The sequence below is a fragment of the Eupeodes corollae genome, chromosome 1 (genome assembly GCF_945859685.1).
Source record: "Eupeodes corollae chromosome 1, idEupCoro1.1, whole genome shotgun sequence".
Lineage (NCBI taxonomy): Eukaryota > Metazoa > Arthropoda > Insecta > Diptera > Syrphidae > Eupeodes > Eupeodes corollae.
Window position 1 is genome coordinate 182,681,595 of NC_079147.1, and position 21,939 is coordinate 182,703,533.

The 21,939-nt window shown below is 36.7% G+C and overlaps 1 protein-coding gene across 5 annotated transcripts in view; it reads right to left on the bottom strand.

The window, feature by feature from the left end:
- The window catches only part of LOC129939515 (serine/threonine-protein kinase dyf-5), a 25,109-nt gene continuing 3,170 nt past the window's right edge, over window positions 1–21,939 (bottom strand). For 2 of the 5 annotated variants that reach the window (XM_056047548.1, XM_056047549.1), the window contains exons 2-9: window positions 10,865–11,092; window positions 10,536–10,703; window positions 7,200–7,366; window positions 6,970–7,141; window positions 5,899–6,905; window positions 5,553–5,837; window positions 295–437; window positions 1–243 (exon numbers count right to left, since the gene is read on the bottom strand). In XM_056047548.1, the coding sequence (XP_055903523.1) occupies window positions 104–243; window positions 295–437; window positions 5,553–5,837; window positions 5,899–6,905; window positions 6,970–7,141; window positions 7,200–7,366; window positions 10,536–10,703; window positions 10,865–11,020 (2,238 nt within the window). In that variant the 5' untranslated portion in view covers window positions 11,021–11,092 and the 3' untranslated portion in view covers window positions 1–103. Of the gene's footprint in view, window positions 244–294; window positions 509–5,552; window positions 5,838–5,898; window positions 6,906–6,969; window positions 7,142–7,199; window positions 7,367–10,535; window positions 10,704–10,864; window positions 11,093–11,216; window positions 12,840–21,939 lie in introns of those variants that run through there. The other 3 variants (XM_056047550.1, XM_056047551.1, XM_056047552.1) reach the window with 3 other exon arrangements.

A 21,939-nucleotide genomic window follows, 5' to 3' on the forward strand; every position in this document is an offset into this window, starting at 1 on the left:
AATGTTTTCTTGAAATTGAAACTTGAAGGCCTTATTTGATTTGGCTATTTTTTGAGATATTAAATATTGTATTTTCCTTGCTTTTGTTTTTTTTTTCGTTAATTTACTTATTCATCAGGTACTTAGAAGTCCAGCCTGTTGTTGCTGTTGATCGTTGTTGTTGCTGTTGTTGTTGGTGATGATGATGATGATTGTGCATTAAGTTGTATCCTTTGGCATTATTTTGTTTTTCCAAAAATGATCCTAAAAATAATTTAACGTTAAATGAAAATGGATTCTTTTATTGTTGATTACCATTTTCCGATACCATCCATGCTGTAAGTTTTTCATCTTCGGTTTTATTTGTTTCATCCCAGGGAAATGCTCCTGTTGTTCCCACTGTTGCTGGTTCTGCTTTCGTTGATGATGATTTTTTGAAATCGGAATTTGTCGGTACTCTGGAATATGTTGGTTTTAGATTTGATTTTGTTTTTTTGGTTAATGTATACGAAAGGCGTTGAGTTTGAACCTGTGTATATAGGTATAAGTATTTTTCGATATAAAACATATATGATACGAGTGCATTTTTAAAACTACACAAATACATAGTGTTTTTTATGGTGATGTTTTCTATGGTAAGATTATGAAATGGTTTTAAACTTACTTGGGATGGTTTAAATTCGAAATAATAAAACAAATTTCTAAATTCTAAAATTTCCACTCAGTTCTTATATTCAAATCGCCTTCTTAAAATTGAAAGATACTAACTACTCTTATGTATTGTTGAGCTTTCAAAATACAGCTGTACTGTTATTTTCAACACCAAGGTTTTGGAAATTCACGTAAGTTTTAATTAAAATGCTTATACTGTTTTAAAAAAAAATAGTAATCTAAAGCCAACTTGGAATGCTGATTTCAGGTCCTGACTTTAAAAATTACCAGTCATTCATTTATCGGTTTCGAAAGTAGAGCTAAATAAACGACAAAGATCTTCAACTGTCACCTAAAAGGGATTGTTCTATTTTCAATAGCTGCTAACAACCCACCGGTAAGTTGATAGCTTTAACACGTTGTTTGACTGTTAAATGATCCATTATCTTTAATGGCAAACATTCAACTAATGCTGACTATTGTATTAAGTTAAAAAACTAAGTGTGGGCCTACACTCTACACTTTCAATTGAATTAATTGAGCATTTTCAAAATGAAGTGCACTCGCAATTTTTATATTTTAATGTGCCCTCAATAAATTTAGGAACTGTGCTACCCTCAGGCAGGCGATGAAAAAATATTCAGAATTTAACATCCCGACATACCATCTGTTTATAAACTTCAAAGCCGCCTAGGACAGCATAGCCAGGATATATGTTTATAACCTCATGAGAGAAATCGGCATCCCAAGTAAGCTGAGAAGATGCTGCACCGTAACGTTACTAATATTAGCGTTTTGATCGAAGTTGAAGTACTATCTAGACCCATTAACTTCTACAATGGACTCCGACAAGGGGATGAGTTTGCCTACCTCCTCTTCAACCTGACGTTGGAGAAAGCAAATCTATAATTACTCTAAGACATCTACCAGAGGATCTATCTTCAACAAGTCCAAGCAACTGCTGGCTTACGCAGATGATATACATCCAGATCGATCGAGTGGCAAAAAACCTGGGACAACTAAATGAGGGAAAACAAAGAAAATGATGGCTTCGTCTGCGGGAAACGTTCGAAAATCAACAGCAATAATGGTAGGTGATCCTATAGTCTTATGGATCAGAGACTTGTTAGCTTATTCGAAGACGTTTTAAAGAAAAGATTTACGGAGAATTGGTGGCTCCATTTTGGTGTAAGGACAATTCCGGATGAGGTATAATAATGAGTTATACGAAATATACTGCGAAGCTTAGTGGTTCCGGTGGGCGGAGAAAGCGGAGAAGATCATGCCTACGTTAGAAGAATAGCTTAGACTAGGATGTTCGGTGTACAGGTACGTGTTATTAACCGCAACCGGGAAAACACGGTAGTGGAGCGAGGATGTATTTTTTATGACTATCAAAACGAACCGTAATAATTCCCCAGAGGTAACCCAGCTTTGGCAAATCCTTCTATAGTCACTCCAACGATAGTAAACCGCACATCGGATCTGGGCGTGCAGCATCTTTCATACAACAATCGCAATCATGATGCTAACAATAATGAATCAGAAACAAAATTAAGAAATCTTTCAGATTCAACAAAACGAACTTTTTGCTACAAAACACGAACGAAGATTGGAGCATGGAACGTTTGTTCCCTCTACGCATTAGGCAGGTACTAGCAGCTAGAGCGTGAAATGCTTCGGCATAACATGAGCATTCTGGGAGTGAGTGAAACCAAGTGGAGAGAAAGAGCTGAATATATTGCATAATCGGGCCAAACGAGGCGAAGAGGAGGCAGACAGAAGTCCAAGACTCAACGGTGTAGGCATCATGCTGGCTAAAGAAGCTACCAAAAGTCTTATATCCTGGAAACCGAGGTGAGGCTTAAGACGGCCTCCAAAAATCAGAAAAGTCACCATTACTACGCTCCAACGAATGAGGCTTCAGCGGACGAAAAGACCTCCTTTTTTATACTCATCTGAATTCCGTGTACAACGGTGTTCCAGGGGGCGATATCATTATCATCTTTAATGCCAACATAGGTTCTGATAACGTAGCCCTCGAACGAATTATGGGTAAGCATGGCTTAGGTCAACGTAACGAAAATAGTGACATGCTTGTCGACTTCTGCAACGCTTGTCAACTTGTGATTGGGGTTTTTTTATTTCCTCACAAGACCTGCCACAAAATCACTTGGGAATCTCCTGGTGATCGTACCATTACCAAACATCAAATCGATCACTTCATTATACAGCACAAATGGAGGAAGTCACTGTGCGATGTTCGTAACGAAAGAAAGGCTGATGCAGGTAGTGACCATCATTTGCTACTGGGTTTGCTTCACTTACGAACTGCTGCTGTACAGCGTGTCACTCAAAGGGTATAGCAAGAGACCAAGATCCAACACAAGCTTTCTAAATGCCCCTAATGTACGTCGTAATTTCGTCACTACACTCGGCGACAAAGCATGGAACATATAAAATGCTGGCTGATCGGTAGATGCTTTGTGCTGCCAAATTAAGAGCGCTTTCATGGAAGCTGGAACCGAAACTATACCCAGACTGACAGAGCTAGCGATTCCTGGATATCCCAAGACACCTTGGACAAAATCACATATCGAAGAACACTTAAAATTAGAATCAATTCAGAAAGTGATGCTCAGCGGAAATTAATTCTACGAAACGAGTATAGAGCATCTCATAAGACATTGCACTTTTGTGCGCTGCTAAATGATGGCCACAATGCAGAATTGAATCCTCAATTAAACAACATGCTTAGATCTTCTGGGGGTATTGACACCATACCCAAAAAGCAGCTGGACTTGATTGTATTCCCGCAGAATTCCTAAAAGCTTACCCTGAGGCAGCTTCCCGTATTTTGCTTAAACTCGTGCAGGCTGTCTGGGAGAGTGAAACTTACCCAAGGGACTGGATGGATGGAGTTATTGTTAATTTACCAAAGAAAGGTAATCTCAAAAACTGTAATAATTGGCACGGTATCACAGTTCCGTCCGTTTTTCCGAAGTTATTTTTCTCAACAAGATTAAGTCCAATGTCGAGTCTACCCTCAATAGGCACCAAGCGGGGTTTCGCAGTGGCCGATCTTGCGTCGACCACTTCAACACCTTGCGAATCATATTCGAACAATCATCTGAGTACCAATCACCGCTGTACCTAATGTTTCTAGATTTTGAGAAGGCGTTGGATCGGGTCAATCGTGAATGCATCGGGAGATCGCTTATTGCGCGAAGAATCCCTCAGAAAATTGTCGCTGTTATTAAAGAATCGCACAACAACGCAAGGTGTTTTGTGTTGCACAATGGACAGCTTTCCGAATCCTTCGATGTGCGTCAAGGAGTGAGACAACGAGAAGTCTTGTCACCAATTCTGTTTTTGCTGGCGATTGACGATGTGATGACTGCCACGGTGGGTACAAATGAAAGACACGGTATCCAATGTAGTCTGTTTGACAAGCTTAGCCACATAGATTATGTTGATGATATATGTCTCATGGCAAACAACACAGCAGTCTTAAATCAGATGTGTCATTTGCTGCAATTGAATGGATATTAGGCTGGCTAAAGGATTAACACAAATAAGACCAAAGTATTGACCACGGGCCAAGGCACCCAAGTTATTCTAAGGCAGGGGACCATAGGGGAGGTAGAGGAGTTTAATTATCTGGGAAGTTTTATAGGTCTCGATGGCGAAACGGACCTGGATATTAACAGTAGAATGAACAAAGCCTGTGGTGCATTTGGAATGCTTTCTCCTGTGTGGAACTCTAGCAAATTTTCGCTACGCACCAAGTTGAAACTCTTCGAATCCAACGTCAAATCAGTCCTTCTGACACATGGAAATGCTCTGCCAACATCTCGAGCAGACTACAAGCTTTCGTTGACCGTTATCTGCGCTCTATTCTAAAGATCCGGTGGCCGCAAACCATATCTAACGTTGAGCGGTGGAATAGGACCGGACAGAAAAGATGGGACGTAGACTTTATTCAACGGAAGTGGCGTTGGATAGGCAAAACACTGAGGAAACTTGACGACAATATAGCAAAATAATTCGTCCTATGGAATCTCCAGGGTAATAGACGCGTTGGAAGACCAAAGACAACTTGGAGGTCATCAGTTTTGCAGAAGAGTCGGTCTCAAGGTATTCAATCGTGGCTACAGCTGAGGTCAGTTGCGGTGAATCGGGATAGGTCGAAGGATTTTGTTGCTGCCCTATGCTACAGGAGGAGTTAAAGCGCTGCTGTACCTGCAGCCGGACAATATGCATATATAGGATGTTCGGTGCCCTGGGTTGCGCAACAGGATGGCATCGGGTAAAAACCGGGAAAGGTAGAAAAGTGTGATAAACGGGCCGGATCCCAGTTATACTTTCAAAAAAAAAATTTGGATGTAAAGGTTATTTTTATCAGTTTAGAATTGGAAAACAATCCAATCTTCATTAAGATATTTTCCTTAAATTTTTAAAAGCTTAGTGCTTTAATCCGATTCGAATTTTATTGTGAATTTATGAACGCAATTTAAAAGAACCTTGAACTGAAATTACTTAAATTTTGTAAGGTAAACCCAGAGGTTTCTACATACTTGTGCATTTTTAACGAATTTCATACAAAGTGCTATTTTAAGATTATTATTATGATACGTTTACAATTTACACAAACCATACAGATTTACAAATAGTATTGTTTTATTATTTTCAAACATTAGACTCAATTTTATGACTTTACTTTTAAATCCACTGCAACAACAATACCTGATTGGCCAAAATTGAAATTCTTCTTCTTGATCATTTGGACATTTGGACATATCACTGACACATACAACAAATATTAATATTTTTGACGTCACAACATTTACATATAATGAGATGATATTGATGAGTTAATTCGAGTGCAAAATTGTAATTTAAAATTTACTAATTTATCTTACCCATTTGTTGACAGGGAATCAGTTCGACTTCCATTGTTTGCTTCTAGACTATCCTTTATGCCTGTCGACAGTGAATGATCATTGGAACGACCATTTTGGAGACTTGAGTTACGCCCCGTTGACATTTGATGAAGTGAATTATTGCTTTTGTATTGCAGATTGTTTGTATATTTGCTGTCACTTATGTCAGAATCCATTGACAGATGACCGAAAAGGTCTTCCAATAGTTGGCTTGCTTTTGTATTTGAATTTTTTCGTTTTTTCGTCGAGGATTTGATCTTTGAACTAGAAAAATCAACAATTTGACATTTTGACCATATGACCAATTTATATATTGTCAACTTACCCTAAAATTGTATCCAAATCATCCCCAGCTGTCGTACTCTCCCAACCACTTAACAAACTCCGGTTACTCGCAGGCTCAATAATTCTTCCATTTGCCAAACTAACTCTACTTTTCGCCGAAAGATTTTCAGAATTTTGCAAAAAGTCATCCCTGTCATAAGTATTTCGAATGAGCAGGGATGGCATTTGTTGCTTGGCAGATACTTTCGAAAATAAATTATAAACTTTACTCTCTTCGGGCGCTTGTTGTCGTTGGACGTAGAATCCATTTAACTTCTGCATATTGGCATTTCTCGCATTCATACTGACAGTGTCATAGATGGAGAAACTTTTGGCTGAATTGACATTTCCATTTGTGACAGTTGGTTTCGCTGAATGAAATGATACATTCGGATGATGATTTGTCAAACCGAATAACTGTGATATATTGCGATTCAAATAGATATCGTTTATTGACTCAATGGGGCCTATATTTTCCTCACGTTTCGAGAGGCCTCCTTGGAAAATATCACTAGATGGAGCTATTATCGCACTATAACGAATCGATCCACTTTTTATCGAGTCATTGTCATTTCCTCCTTTGATGGACTCTGAATTGACAAGATAACTTATTTTCGGAACCAGCACTGCTTGGCCATTCTCGACAATATTTCTAAGATTGGAATTACTATTGGCGACACTGATATTTTTATTATTGTTCAAATGTTCCGTTGATAAGTGGATTTTTTCGGTCATTATTGGAAGAGCATTGGATGCGGTGACATATTTGAAGTTTTTCATGCTATTCAAGTTGCCTGGAGATACACGTTTGACCGCATGGAAGTAGGGATATTTGATGCTTTGCTGGGCTGTTGGGCGTCTTTCGGGATCGTAGAATAGAAAATCTTCAAGAAGTTGAAGACCCGACGAACTCGCCCGACTGATAATATTGTTTAGAGGAACTTTCACACAATCGGGGAAACGAAAATGTATTGTCGCTGCCAAACGATGTCCATCCGGCCAATCGTTCTGAAAAAATATTTAAAAATCAATCAGACACCTGGCTTACATTTTTTAGTGGACTTTTTTTTACCTTGTTAGGAGTTCCTAAAACGGAACAGATTTTAAATAGCTGATCCACTTCACTGCTTCCAGGAAAAAGAGGTCGAAATGTATAAAGTTCAGACATAATACAACCCATAGCCCATAGATCTATGGAACTGCCATAATGTGTTGAATGGAGGAGAACTTCTGGAGCTCTATACCTTCAAAAGATATCGTTAACCTTATAAAGTATTTGAATGAGAATTAATTGAAAAATACCATCTTGTGGAAACATAATCAGTAAATGGTGGTCGTGATCTGATTTCGCGGGCTAATCCAAAGTCTGCAATTTTTATCAAATCTGGACCGGAACAAAGCAGGTTTTCAGGTTTGAGGTCACGATGAAAGAATCCATGGCGATGCATGAAAGCTAATCCCGTTAAAACCTGGAATTTTATTTTAATATATTTTATTTGCAATATTAAAGAAAATAGATCTTAAGTTTATGAAATAGCAAAACAAATTCCTTGTTGGTTCAAAGCTCCAAGCTTTAATTTTAATCTTTTTTGAAGACTTGGCAATGAACTTTTATTCTGATAAGTAGCCGTACTACAATTGTTACGGAGTCAATACAAGATTTTATAGGACACACACACATTGGAAACATGCATTTACAAAAAATATTAAATCCAACTTGAGTCGTAAGTTCGTTGGAAAAACACACATAGAATTAAATTGGGAAACATTAGATGAACATTTTTGTACGGTTCCGATTGCATCAGAACAAAAAGAGTTGATAAAATCAACAGCAAAAAGGAGGTGCGAAGCTTTTGGTTATATTTAATGTAATAATTTGATGAAATAAATTTAATTATTGCTAAATTCGCCCATAAGTAAAACATCTGAGATCCTTCCTTGATATCAAGAGGTTAAGTAGTTAATTATGGCAAGCATGTGTAAAGACCTTTAAATGTAATAATAGAGCAAGAAAACTATCACCATTCCGGGAACCTTCATCCACTTCTTGCTCTTCTTGAAGGCAAGAAATTATAATTATGGAAAATATTAAAGCTACTTGGCAGCTGCCCTTGTCTTTTATCACAACCAGGAGCTTATCATCTTCCTGCGAGAAGTTGAGTCAGGCTACAATGTTCCTGTCCATAACCGTTCACTTCACAGACCAAAATTGGAGAGTTCAGATCATACTTTGAATGTGGGTGATAATATACATACATTGTGCTTCCCAAAAACCTACAACTATGTGTAAAGGATACATTCAAGTCTGTTAAAGAATACAAAATTGTTGCAGTAAAATGGCGAAAAGTGGTATCACATTTTGTTATTGCAATTCTAAGTGATAAGACCTATAAGAGTTCTCTACAGCACTGAACCTGGAAATATCTGAGCCGAATGGAGAACATTGGAAGAGTTAACCACAGTTTTCAAGCCAGTACACCTACCAACAAAACTTATATGAAGTGAAACTAAAGTAACGCCTTTGTTCTGCAGTGCGTTTTGGTTATTAAAACTCTATGCACCTAAGCTCTAAGACACTGACACAGCCATTACATTAAAAACTAAAATAAATTTCTGTCTAAAAACGCGCATTTATCTAAGTGAAATGTTCTCGGCCCAGGAAATTTGACCTCCTCAATTAGTTCTTAAACCCAGAAAACAAGTACCTTAAAAATGGAAGTAGCCGTAACACACAAAATCCATACTTTTGTTAAGGAAAACATTCTGGGAATGTGCTCTGAAACAGTAGCAGAGTAGGAACCTTGGAAGCGGTGATAACCAAGACTTAGAGATCCTCTTTTTAACTGAAATTAAAAGGAGACTATCTAAATTGCGCCAACTGCATAGGCGCCAGTCTCCTTAACATTAGATATAAGATCCTCTCTGCCGTATTATGTGAACGTCTGAAGCCATTCATCAACAACCTGATAGGTCCTTATCAGTGAAAAGTCCACTATCTACCAAATATTCACAATACGGCAGATCTTGGAAAAACCCCAGGATCTTCAAATCGATACCCACCATCTCTTTATCGATTTTAAAGCCGCTTATGACAGCATCTATAGGGAAGAGCTCTACCGAGCAATGTCTATTTTGGCATCCCTGTCAAACTTATCCGATTGTGCAGAATGACGATGCAGAATGCACGCTGTTCTATCAAGGTCAACAAAGATCTTACCACATTTGATGGCAAAAAAGGTTTTAGACAGGGCGATGCACTGTCATGCGACTTCTTCAACATCGTTCTGGAAAGAATTGTGCAAAACTCTACCGTCAATCTTCCAAAGCTCCATCCAATTACTCGGATACGCAGATGATATTGACATAATTGGAAGATCAAAGCTTGATGTCAGTGGAGCGTTTTTGAGCATTGCGACGGAAGCGAAGAAGATGGGTTTAGTGGTCAATGAGGGCAAGACCAAGTATGTATATGCTGTCATCAAAAAAGGACACTGAACAACGACGTTTTGGACAAAACGTCACCATGTACAGCTTTAACTTTGAGGTAGTTAAGGACTTTGTCTACATAGGCACCGCTATTAATGCAGACAACGACACCAGCGCTGAAATCAAACGAAGAATTACTCTTGCAAATCGCTGCTTCTTTGGACTTAGAAGGCAATTGAGAAGTAAAGTCCTCTCTCGAGCATGTAAAATCACCATCTATAAGACACTCATCATCCCGGTTTTCATTTATGGCGCTGAGGCCTGGACCCTGTAAGAGAAAGATGAGAGCGTCTTAGGATGCTTCGAGAGAATAATTTTTCGGGTGATTTTTGGTCCCGTACGCATAGATGGAAAATGGAGGAGAAGATATAATGGCGAACTGTACGGGCTGTTCAGTGACACTGACCTAGTTAACAGAATGTCCAAGTCCAATGACTTAGATGGCTAGGTCATCTAGAGCAAATGTCACATCAACGCTCCAGCCCGGAAGGTCCAACTCAGGTGGCGCACGCAACTCAACCAACTTGGCCTGCAAAACTGAAGACAGGGACCGAGCTGGCTGGACCGATCTGGCTGGAGACACATATTGGTTGAGGCCGAGGTCCGTCCCGGACTGTAGCGCCACCTTAAGTAAGTAAGTAAGCAATTACTAGACAACATCTCTCAGATTGAGCAATACATATTTACATAGCAGAACCTCGAATAACAAGTCGATTAGACCCCTAGGCAATTTACTAATTGGGTACAAGAAACCTGAGTAACTGAGTACTCGGGTGGATGATAACCCGGTTGGAACCATTAGCTCTATTATATAACCAGTCGATACTCGTTCTTTTCAGAGTCTTCTCTTTAACTAGCTTGTAAGACAACTCAGAGTCCTAAAATATCGATGATTTTTCGGTCTACAGAAAACTTAAGACAAGCGATAGTGGAATTGGGCACCTGATTCCACGAGCTTGAATGATCTTCCGTGTCAAATTAGTATTAACAACCAAAATAAACATATTCATCTATGTTGACGTTCCTTATCACACAATTTTTAAACTCACGCTTATGAAACCCGAAAGTCCCGGAAACAACAGATTTATTAAAAAACAAAAACCGTTTATCGGCCACACAATAGAAATAACTTCCTTAAATAAAATAACTTACCTGAAATAGTATACTTTTTATGGCGTTTTCCGGCAAATGCGTATCCCTGTCCTTAATCATTTGGTATAAATTCTCCTTCATGTATTCAAATACAAAATACAATGTGTCATTCTCACGAATTACTTCTTTTAATTTAACAATATTAGGGTGTGATAGTTTCTTTAATGACTGCAATTAAACAAAAAAAAAAATGTATAAATACAAAATATCCCATGACCAAAGACCAGACCAGCATATGATACATTTCTCACGATAATTTATAAGAATAACAAATACTATAGCGAGTACATTTACAATTATAACGACGACGACGACGACAATATACCTACCTTGACCTCACGTAGGTTCATAGCCTCTTCCCAGGAGTAGTATTTTCGTTTCATACGTTTGATTGCTACTTTCTCACCAGTATCCTTTCGTTGACCAAGGACAACTGTTCCATATGTTCCATCACCCAATTGGCTTAACGTAATATATCGATTCATTTTTTATTTTGTTCTAATTCCGTTGTTGTTGGTAAATAATTTTTATATTATTATTAGGTACGAGCCTTGAGCCTAAATAAAGATAAAAATGTCACGTGTATATATATGCTTAAGGTCACTTGAACATAATTATGCTTTAGACCAAATAATGTAACTCTGTTTATAAGATGAATAAAAAAACCCAATTAACACGAACTTGGCCTTCCACGATATTTGGATAAATAATTAATGTTTCCCAATGAGCAGGTGTTTTGAATAAATAATAACAAAACAAAAGTTGTATTTTTTTTGTAACCCCATGTCCCTGAACCCTCACATCAAAACCGACTTTGTTCAGAGTGCGTGCAATCAGTATTGTTATTAATGTTCGATAAAATCTTTAACTTCATGTTCATAATGTTCTTGTTTCCTACCATTAGAGATAAATTGTTAATATAGAATTTCACTTTGCACGTTGTGCTAAGTCAATTATTTGAACTTGCGTACCTTTGATAAGTAAACTCTTTGTTAAACTGCACAGCGCTTACAGCCTTCTTATTAAATAAAAAAAAGAATGCCTTTTCAAATCATTTTTTAAGATCAAGATCCCACACTAACTTTCAACAGGAATTTCTGAGGAGTAACTTTTGATATTTCACTTGTTTGGTACAGTACTACCCATTCTATCACGCTTGGCTAATGCTGAAATACATCGTAGCTATAAATAAAACAAACATTTGATGGAAAACCTTCAACAACTGCCAGGCCACGAAAATATCAGGTCTACCCTAGATTCAAAGCGCTCAAGATGCTTAAAACATCTTTAAACAGATTGCATATATTAGCTCAGTAGTTGGTGTCAAAGCCTAACACTGCCTAATAGGTGAATACGCCAAGTGGCTAGGCGTATTTTCATATGACGTTTGAAGAAGAGTAAGAGACAGTTCTTCACTTCCCCCAAAAACCTGCCTAAGAGGATTCTTCTTCAAACACTCTAACATAATTAGTTTTTCACATTTCATAAATGTCTTCGATTGGTTTTATTGAATTATCAGAAAAAGGCCTTAAGATTCATGTATCACAATATTTTCCACTATCTACGTTTCTTAAGGTTGAGTCGTGTTAACACCTTTAACAAAATTACGAATTCCTTATACACTTAACCGTTTCGGAGATATAGGGAAGAATGGTACCTCTAGCCGCAGATGAATAACTTTGAATGATATTTTGAAATTGATCCACGCTGTTATTGGAGTTAAGCTGGGTTCATTTTGGAGCACCCCGCCATTTCCTGGTGTCTTTTATAATCAAATATAACGGCGAAGACGATCTGAATTCCGTTGTAAGGGAGATAGGACCACTTAACCTAGGCGGCTCAGATCAACAATCCCGCCTACCGACCTCGACGAAGTGAAGATAGCTCTGTTCGAACTGAATTCAAACAAAGTTGCTGAAGCTGACGACATCTCGCTGCCGAACTATTTAAAGCAGCAGGCGATGACTTGGTAGGGAGCATGCACCAACTGATCTGCAAAATATGGTCGGAAGAAAGCATGCCCCATGAGTGGAACCCCAGCATAGTCTACGCGATACGTAGAAAAGGAGACCCTCTGAATTGCGCCATCTACAGATGTAGCAGTCTCATTAACATTGCATATAAGACCCTGTGTGCCGTATTATGTGAATGTCTGAAGCCGTTCGTCAACAACCTGATAGGTCCATATCAGGTTTTAGACAAGGCGATGCACTGTCATGCGACTTCTGTTCGTTCATCGTTCTGGAAAGAATTGTGCAAAACTCAACCGTCAACACTAAAGGCACAATCTTCCAAAGCTTCATGCAATTACTCGGTTAGCAGATGATATTGACCTATTTGAAAGATCAAAGCGTGATGTCAGTGGAGCGTTTTTGAGCATTGCGACGGAAGCGAAGAAGATCTGTTTAGTGGTCAATGAGAGCAAGACCAAGTATATGCTGGCATCAAAAAAGGACACTGAACAACGACATCTTGAACAAAACGTCACCATGGACAGCTATAACTTTTAGGTAGTTGAGGACGTTGTCTACCTAGGCACCGCTATAAACACAGACAACGACACCAGCGTTGGAATCAAACGAAGAATAACTCTGGTAAATCGATGCTTCTTCGGACTTCGAAGGCAATTGAGTGGTAAAGTCCTCTCTCAAACACCTAAAATCACTTTCTTATTTATAGCGCTGAGGCCCGGACCATGCTGTCAAAGAAAGATGAGAGCGTGTTAGGATTCGGCGGGTTTTTTTGGTCCCGTATGCCTAGATGGGAAATGGAGGAGAAGATATAACGACGAACTTTACGGGCTGCACAGCGACACTGACCTAGCTAACAGAATTAAAGTCCAACAGCTTAGATGGCTAGATCATGTAGAGCGAATGGACATCAACCTCCATCCCGGAAAATCTTCGAATCCAATCCCGAGAGACGGTCGCACTAGAGGAAGGCCGCGAGTCTGTAGCGCCACCTTAAGTAAGTAAGTAATGATAAAAAAATGATAATACAAAAATTGATTTATTTAGTAATCGTTACGCAAAAATCTAATTAAATATTAATACAAAAAAAAATCCCTAAAATGCTTTGGAGAATAAAGTCTTACAAAATTGTACTATACACTCATACTACCACATTTCTTAATACTTGTTTACTGAATTACTTTGTTTTTTCTATAGACAAAATTGGCAGGGATTTGTAGAACTTTTGTCCAAATCCTTGTACAAAATAAACCTTACAAGTATATGGTTTAGGGCTGGAGAGGAGGCAAGCTTTTGAGACAAGATTGAGACCGATACCGAGACGGTACTCAATTTGTAGATCAGTTTCGGCGGTCATTTTCGGAAAAAAATAAAGTTGAAAAATGTTTTGCGCTAATAATTCTTCAATTTTTGAGATTAAATTACCTTAAGCTTTCGGATCGATTATTTCTCTTTGAATTAAAGCGTTTTGTCTTAGGATAATATAAATGGATAACCAATAAAAAACGCCATTAAATATAAGATTTTTTTGAAGAATGGCTACAGTTTCAGTTTCCTTTGAAGGAAACAACATAATATCGGGATAACATTGGAGACATGGTTGTATATCTGCCAACCCATGAACTGTCAAATGTCTTCAACTTTTGGCTTAATTCATTAACGGATTTCACATTTAAAAATAGACATAGGCGAGATGAATAAACAATTGACAAGTGAAAAGTAAGATCGACACGAGACTCAACGCTTCACCTTTACAACGACTTATTTAACCCAAAAATTGGAAAGTGTCACATTTCACTTAAATTGCTTTCAAAAAACAAAAAACCTTGGTATACCGAACCTATACTTTCTTCTAAACTCATTATATCCTATCGTGGTGTTCTTATTTTTATTAGAACATAGTCAATTTAATAGTATGTAAATAATTGAGTTCCATTTATTATTTATATTTATCAAAGACACCGAAAAGTCGTTGAAATCGATCCAAAACAAATTACAAGACTATTAACAAGGTTCACAACATAAAATGCTGTCATTCTATTTGTCATTTTGATGGAGGCTATATAAGGCTGTGCTATAAGGGATGGTGATACTATACCACTAACCCTATTTTTGTTTTCTGTCTAATTGCCAAACAAACAAAATACATTCTTTTGTGAATGAAGCTTTAATTATAGGGTTCGGTTGCAGTTGTTAGTATGAGAATCAGAGTTATAAATTTTAGATAACCAACTACAGGCGCGGGACATTATCGGAGGGAGAGAGTAGGAAGGGCATTTTTTTTAAATAACTGATATAATATTTTGTATATAAATTAACGTTCTACACATATTATTAAAAGTTATTTACACACGTTAATTACGTTCATCAAAAATAATTCAAAAACTCAATTATGTATCAGTTCTCTATAGCGTTTTCCAGTAAGAGGTTTCCTTTTGATATAAAAAGCGTTTATTTTACATAGATATATTAATAGATCTTTAATTAATTGTTAAGAGGAACGTCTGGTCACCACGTCTATGATTTCAGCAGCATTCGTTTCTTATGATCACCAAGGATTAAAATAACGATGTGATCTTCGAGAAATAGCAATGATTGTTTTGTTATGATATAATTACTGAACCACCCACGTCAATATCTTCCCTTTCCAGCCATAGAATAGAGCAATCCATTCATGCAACAGCCTCATTTTGAAATAATTTAGAATGGCGGTGAATATCCCACAGTTTGACATTTTTGAGGATGCAGAAACTTTTCAACAATTTTGATGCATTTTGTAAGTCCCAAATGCTACAATCCTGTCAAGATTAGAAAATCGGCCTCAAAACTGAAGAAAATATGATTTTTCGAAACACGACCATTGGATAAGACGTTGTTGAGGATGAACTGGTCTGATTTCAATGGTCAATCAGGGGGGAGGGGTTCATGACCCCCCTATTTTTTCAAAATAATTCCCTTAAATTCAAAACCAATCGTATTGCGATAATGGACATGACCCCCATTATATTTTGAAATATTAATTTTTTGTATATGAAAACAAAATTTTTATTTTATTTCCTTAAACTTTGTCGCTAAAAGTACTACTTTCAACTGAAGACTCAATGAAGAACATAATATGAATCGGATATTCATTCCTATTACAAGAACACAGCACAAATTCATCATCTTTTGACCAGTGGACGATCCAGGGGGGGTCATATGAGTCATAAAGCTAATACAGTCAAGTTGTATAAGAAAATATTTCATCTAAAGATTTGTTAGTAATTTAACGATATTGCCCAAAAAGAGGTTTACTGTCAATAACAACTCAAATTTGTGTTTTCACTGAATGTAGAATTTAGAAAAACTTTAAATTACTTTTATAAAATTTGTTTCTAAGAAAAAGAGCAAATATTTAGGTTCTTGACAAGAAACCTTTAGTAAGAAATCGTCAATTTTAAAAGATTTGATTTCTTAAAACTTTCTCTAAATTTTGTATTCTTAATTTGGCTTCTTTCTAAGAACATCTTTTGGTGTTGTTCCAGAAGGGTTCCCTTTATAAAACCTTCATTTTTTTAGGTTTCTCAAAAACTAATGGATCGATTTCGATAATCTTCTTTTTCTGTGCAAGTTCTTGTTGATTGATAAATAAAAATTTAATATATCTACTTTTGAAGTTAATTTGCTTTGGATGCTCTAGAACTGAGATTTAAACACGAGTTTCAGTAATATCAAAATGTCCCAAAAACTGGAAAAGTGACACTTTTGTTAAACTAATGGCTAATTGAAAAACATAATAAACGCTTCATATTTATTGATATAAAAGTTTTGAAACGAATAATTTTTGAATGGTTACCTTAATTTGTTTTAATTTAATCTTGTAGAGAAATTATGTACAGGAAACAAGCATTTTTCTGTCTCCAATTTTTAAGTTTTGTTGCTAAAATACGATTAAGCAGACTGATAGCAATAATGATAATAGACTCCCGAAAATTGAGTCCGAAAAAACTACTACTTCGCATTAATAGAAATGGAAACAAGAAAAGTATATTTTATTTTTCGAAAAATAGCTACGTTTCAAATCCATTTCTTGAATTTCTGCGTTAAACTATTGTGTTTTAGCTTTTAATAATGGCATATCCAGAAAATTGATGGAATCTTGGAATGCTTTCATCTAAAGGGAGTTATCCAAATTAAATGCTGGACAACAGTGTTCTAAAATAGTTTGATAACTAATGTTGCCATTTTAACAATTGAAATATGTAAATGTAAGGTTAAGAGACAAATCTAAGTGTGTGAACCAACCCCTCCCTCGGCCCTTATTAAAAGACTGGATCCGCACTTCTCTGATTTATTGTGTTAACTGAACTTAAAAAGCCTTAAGTTAAGTTTATTTTTAGTGCCTAATTCCAAAGGTTGACAAGGAATAGACAAACCTGTAATATTCACAGCTGCTTTTGAGGTAAATCAAACGTCGAAACATGTTTAAAATTTCAATAAAAAAAATCGGACCGAAAACGGCGCACTACAGCGCTAATTGGATCTCAGGCTAGGTTGCCTTGAGATCGACATTTCTACCTAAAATAACTTCCTATCCTAATGTCAACGGATAATTATTTCATTGCCAAGAAAAATATATTGAAAAGTATATCGGCCGCCATGAATATTGCTGATGTACCATTTTCTTTTTGTGAAATTTTGTATGACCAATTCACACTTATGCGTCTGTACGTTCACCATAACGTCACGAATTTTATCTTTAAGCTATTGGTTCAATTGTTGACTATTTACACATAGACATAAATGTTTGCACTAAGGAAACCACGACTGCTAATTTGTCTCCATTTAGTACTGAACTTAAATAGGTTTAAAGCGTGTGTTGCGATTTTTTAGCAATGGCGTACTTTTAAGTTATCAAATGTCAACAAATTATAGTTTCAAAAGTGACATCTGTCTATTCAAATTCTAAATCACTCAACCCACCCAAGACTCCACGAGGCAATTCGTCTCGTTTGTGTTTAGTACGTTTTACTTTTAGATCTAGAAACTACGATAGTATTTTCGCTAGCAGTTTACAGAGTTCTACAGGGTCTTCACTATGTCCCTTTTTAAGATTTGTCAGTTCGTGCGTGGAATTAAAGGGATAAAGGATTTTTTGCATTGAAAATCGTATTAATCCAATGTTCATCTGTTGTGATAGATATTGAACGAAATTCTCATTTGGACACTTGATGATCAATTATAACTCCGATATTCAATAGAATTTTCACAATTAGATTCAGCATTTCTTTAATGTCAGAATTCGTACATTTTAAATTAATTGAGGGAATGTTTTACATTTCTACGATTAAAAAAATGGTTCAGGCAACGCATATCATTTAAACGGAAAGGAAGTGTCTATTTCCTGATAATCCAGCTGCCAAAAAAATGCTTTCCAATTGATGCAACTTAATTGGAAAAGTTAAGTCCCTTGCAATCAATCTAAGTCTACTTTTGCCAAAACTTTAACTAATCATGTTTTTTCATTTAACTGAAAACGGGAATGTATGCATTTGTTTCCTTCAAAATTGTATTAAAAGTTTTGTGAAAAGGATTATTGTCATATTGGAAAAGAAATAAGGTCTATTTCTTTACAATACAAAACACAGTTATGATGGACTGTGTAATCAAGCCAATATCAGAATCCTACGTGAGTAGATATGAGTTAGGAGCTAGTTTTTGACATTTGTAATATGATAGAAATGTCAAAATTGACATTTGACTCGCTTCGCAAGGCTACTTATCGCAAATTCTAATCGGTGTGAATAAGTTTTTTCGTAGATAATAATATTGTTGGTACTTTCTGCAAGTATAGAATAGTCAAAGTAAAGTTATAAGTTTGATATTAATTACATGTGAATTATTAACTAGCTGCCATTTTTTAATTAACGGGCACTCAAGGAGATAATAATACCCTTAACATGCTTGTAGTTTAAACACAGTCCGAGCTTTATGAAAATAGGGAGGAATTAAAGATAAGATACCGGTGCAATTTGGTTTTAAATATAACAAATATCAAAATGAAAGGAAAAACTAAGTTGGGTAAAGCATTCCACATTTTTCATGTACGATTAAATAAAGAATCTCTTTTTCTGACAGTACGTCCTAAATTGAGCTCAAGGTTAAAACGACGTGCGTTCCTAGAAATACGAGTTTTAAGGCTGAACTGTTTTAGGGTGGGGGTAAGCAACTTATTCTACAGAACACTGTTTATAAAAATACAGGTAGAACAAAGAAAGACATGAAACATTGCGGCGGTGTTCGAGTGACCTAATTGGTTCTATACATTTTAAAGCTTTTTTTGGATCCTGTCCAAAATACTTTAACTAGTTTTAGGAGCACCTGCCCAAATATACCAGTTGTATTCATGTTCTAGACGAGTGAAGGCTTTGTAAATTACAGCCAGATCAGAAGAGGTGACACATTTCTTGCACCGTCAGAGAAATCCTAACCACCTTGCAGTTTTTTTTTGGCAAAATCGAATATGTGACCATTCCATAAGCGGTAATCTGATGTGTTACACATATCGAGTGCTAAAAGTTGATTCGTTTCCTGGTTGCAAGTGCCACTCATGGATAGTGGCATCAATAGTGGATTACGCTTTGACGACAGAAGACAGCATTGAAGTTTTGAAACATTAAATTCTACACGGCTAATAATTCCCCATTGGACAATACTGTCGAAATAGGAATTTACTGAGCTTAACATACGCTGCCGTTAAAGTTCAACATCCGAAGTAGAAGGATGTGAATCTAAAAATGAATATGAAAAGCCGAAGGTACTATTGTCAGCAAAACAGTTTAATGGATTAGAAATGACATACAAGAGATCATTTTTGAATATATGGAAGATAGTCGGATACAAAACGGAGCCCTGAAAACACCAGCATTTATTATATTAGTTTCCAAATTGAAACGATTGGAAAGGTAGTTTCTTATCCAACCAAGAAGAATGTCATCAATACAAAAATATCATATCAGAATATCATCAATACCAAAAGCACTCATTTTCGATGAGAGAGCTTGGAGCCAAACTCTATCAAGTGCTTTTGAAATATCAAGTACAAAATCTCAATTTCTCCAAAACGATGTAAGGATTTGTTCCACTGTTCGTTGAGATAAAACATGAGATCGCCAGTGGACCTACTGCCACGAAAGCCATATTTCCGGTCAATAAGAAGCTTCCATTCGCTAAGATATTTCTTAAGCTTATAATTAATCAGCATTTCAATGAACATGGAAAGAAGGAACGGACGTGAGTGCTATTGGACGATAATTCGAGGGGGACCATGATTCACATTTTTTAGGGATTGGCTAGTAAAATACTGTTTTCCATCCGCTCGGAAAAAGACCTGTAGAGTAGGAAAGATGGAGAAGCTTACGCAGTGGGTTTTCCAGTGTTGAAGAACACTTCTTCAGAACAATAGGGTGAACACTATCCATACATGGCCTTTGGCCTTATTTTGTGCTCAAAGAATGCTCCTCCTTGAAACTGAAGGAAACCGAAATAAACGTAAGTCAAAGAAACGAAAAGCAGAGAGTAGCCCAGAGGCTGTTATAAAATGTCAGCAAACAGGTTCAAAATCAGATACTGCTACAAAAATGAGAGCATCCAATAAAGAAATAAGAGATTTACCCCAAAATAAGTCTCACGTTAAAGGTACCAGGCAAACTGCCCCACCCCCAATTATGATCTCCGGATTGGCAATGTTTGGCGAGCTAAAGAGCATAGTAGAAAAATGCACGAATAAGGCATGTAAATATACATCATACAATAAAGACAATTGGAAAGTCATTGTTGAAGACGCCGATGCGTATAGATCTGTCACTGAAGAATTGAACAAAAAGAAAATTCAGTGGCACTCGTACGAAAATAAAGCTACAAGATCGATAAAAGTAGTAGCAAGAGGCCTTCACTCTTCATGTGTTGCCAAAGAAATTGTCGAAGACCTTATACAAAAAGGCTTTCAAGCTCTCGATGCCAATAATCTTATTAAAAATGAGATAGTAAAAGACTCCACTGGGGTATCAACGACAAAAAAGAGATCTCTACCTTTATTTATGCTCACGTTTGAAAATAAAGAAAGTCTCGATAAGATTTACAGTATTAAATCAATTATGGGCATAGTTGTCAAAATTGAACCACTGCGAAAGTCGAAAAGTGTTCCACAATGTAAGCGCTTTCAAGCCTTTGGGCATACACAAAAATACTGCAATCGCGAGTTCGCTTGTGTTAAATGTGAAGGCAGACATGCAACCAAAAACTGTCCCATGGGCAGAGAACAGAAAGCGAAATGTGTTAATTGTCAAGGCAATCATCCTGCAAGTTACAGAGTAGCAAAAAAGTTCCAAGACACAAAAAGAAAAAACAAAACTGGGAACAAGTTTAGAAACTCAACCAACACAAAACCAGTAGTTGAAAGCAAAAAAGTAACGGTCGATAACATTACTAAAAATCAACCGGGAAAAGCAATTGCACTAAGCAAAAGTGATGAAAATAAATCCTATTCCCAGATTGTAAAAAATGTGCGGAAGAATGAGGAAACTTCTATAAAAGAAATGCTGGAACTCATCCTGAAAAGGATTGACCAACAAGATTTAAACATAAAACAGCTAAGCGAAGAAGTCGCTCTTAAAAAACAATGATGGACAGAACACTCAAAATCGCAACATGGAATGCAAACGGTCTCTTACAGCATGTATCAGAACTAAACATCTTTTTAGACATAGAGCATATAGACATTTGTTTGGTGTCCGAAACCCACCTCGCTATTGAACAAAATCTTGATAATAAATTACCAAACTATACATGTTATCACGCTCCGCACCCAGCTGACAAAGCTAGGGGAGGATCAGCAATACTTATAAAAAAGTGCTTAACACACTTTGAAGAACCAAAGTTTACTAAAGAAAACATGCAAGTAACAACAATTAGTATTGGTATAAAAAAGAAAGAATTCAAAATAGCAGCTATATACTGCCCTCCGAGGCGCTCTCCAACTGAAGAAGACTATGCAGAACTCCTACATTTGTTAGGACATAACTTCCTTGTTGGTGGCGACTTCAATGCTAAACACACCCAATGGGGATCTAGGCTCATAACAACAAAAGGTAAACGGCTATACCAAGCAGGCCGAAAATACAACTGCGAATTTTATTCTTCTGGTTCGCCAACATATTGGCCATCTGATACTAACAAAATACCAGACCTTATAGACTTTTTCGTAGTTAAAGGTATTAAACGAAATCATATAAGTGTCGAAGGTAATTATGATTTATCATCAGATCATACTCCAGTAATTTTATCACTGAGCGAAACAGAAATAATAGAAAAAAGTAATCCCAAGCTCGTGAATAACAGAACAAACTGGAACGAATTCAGAGACAAACTTGAAAATTTTATAAACCTAAGATCCC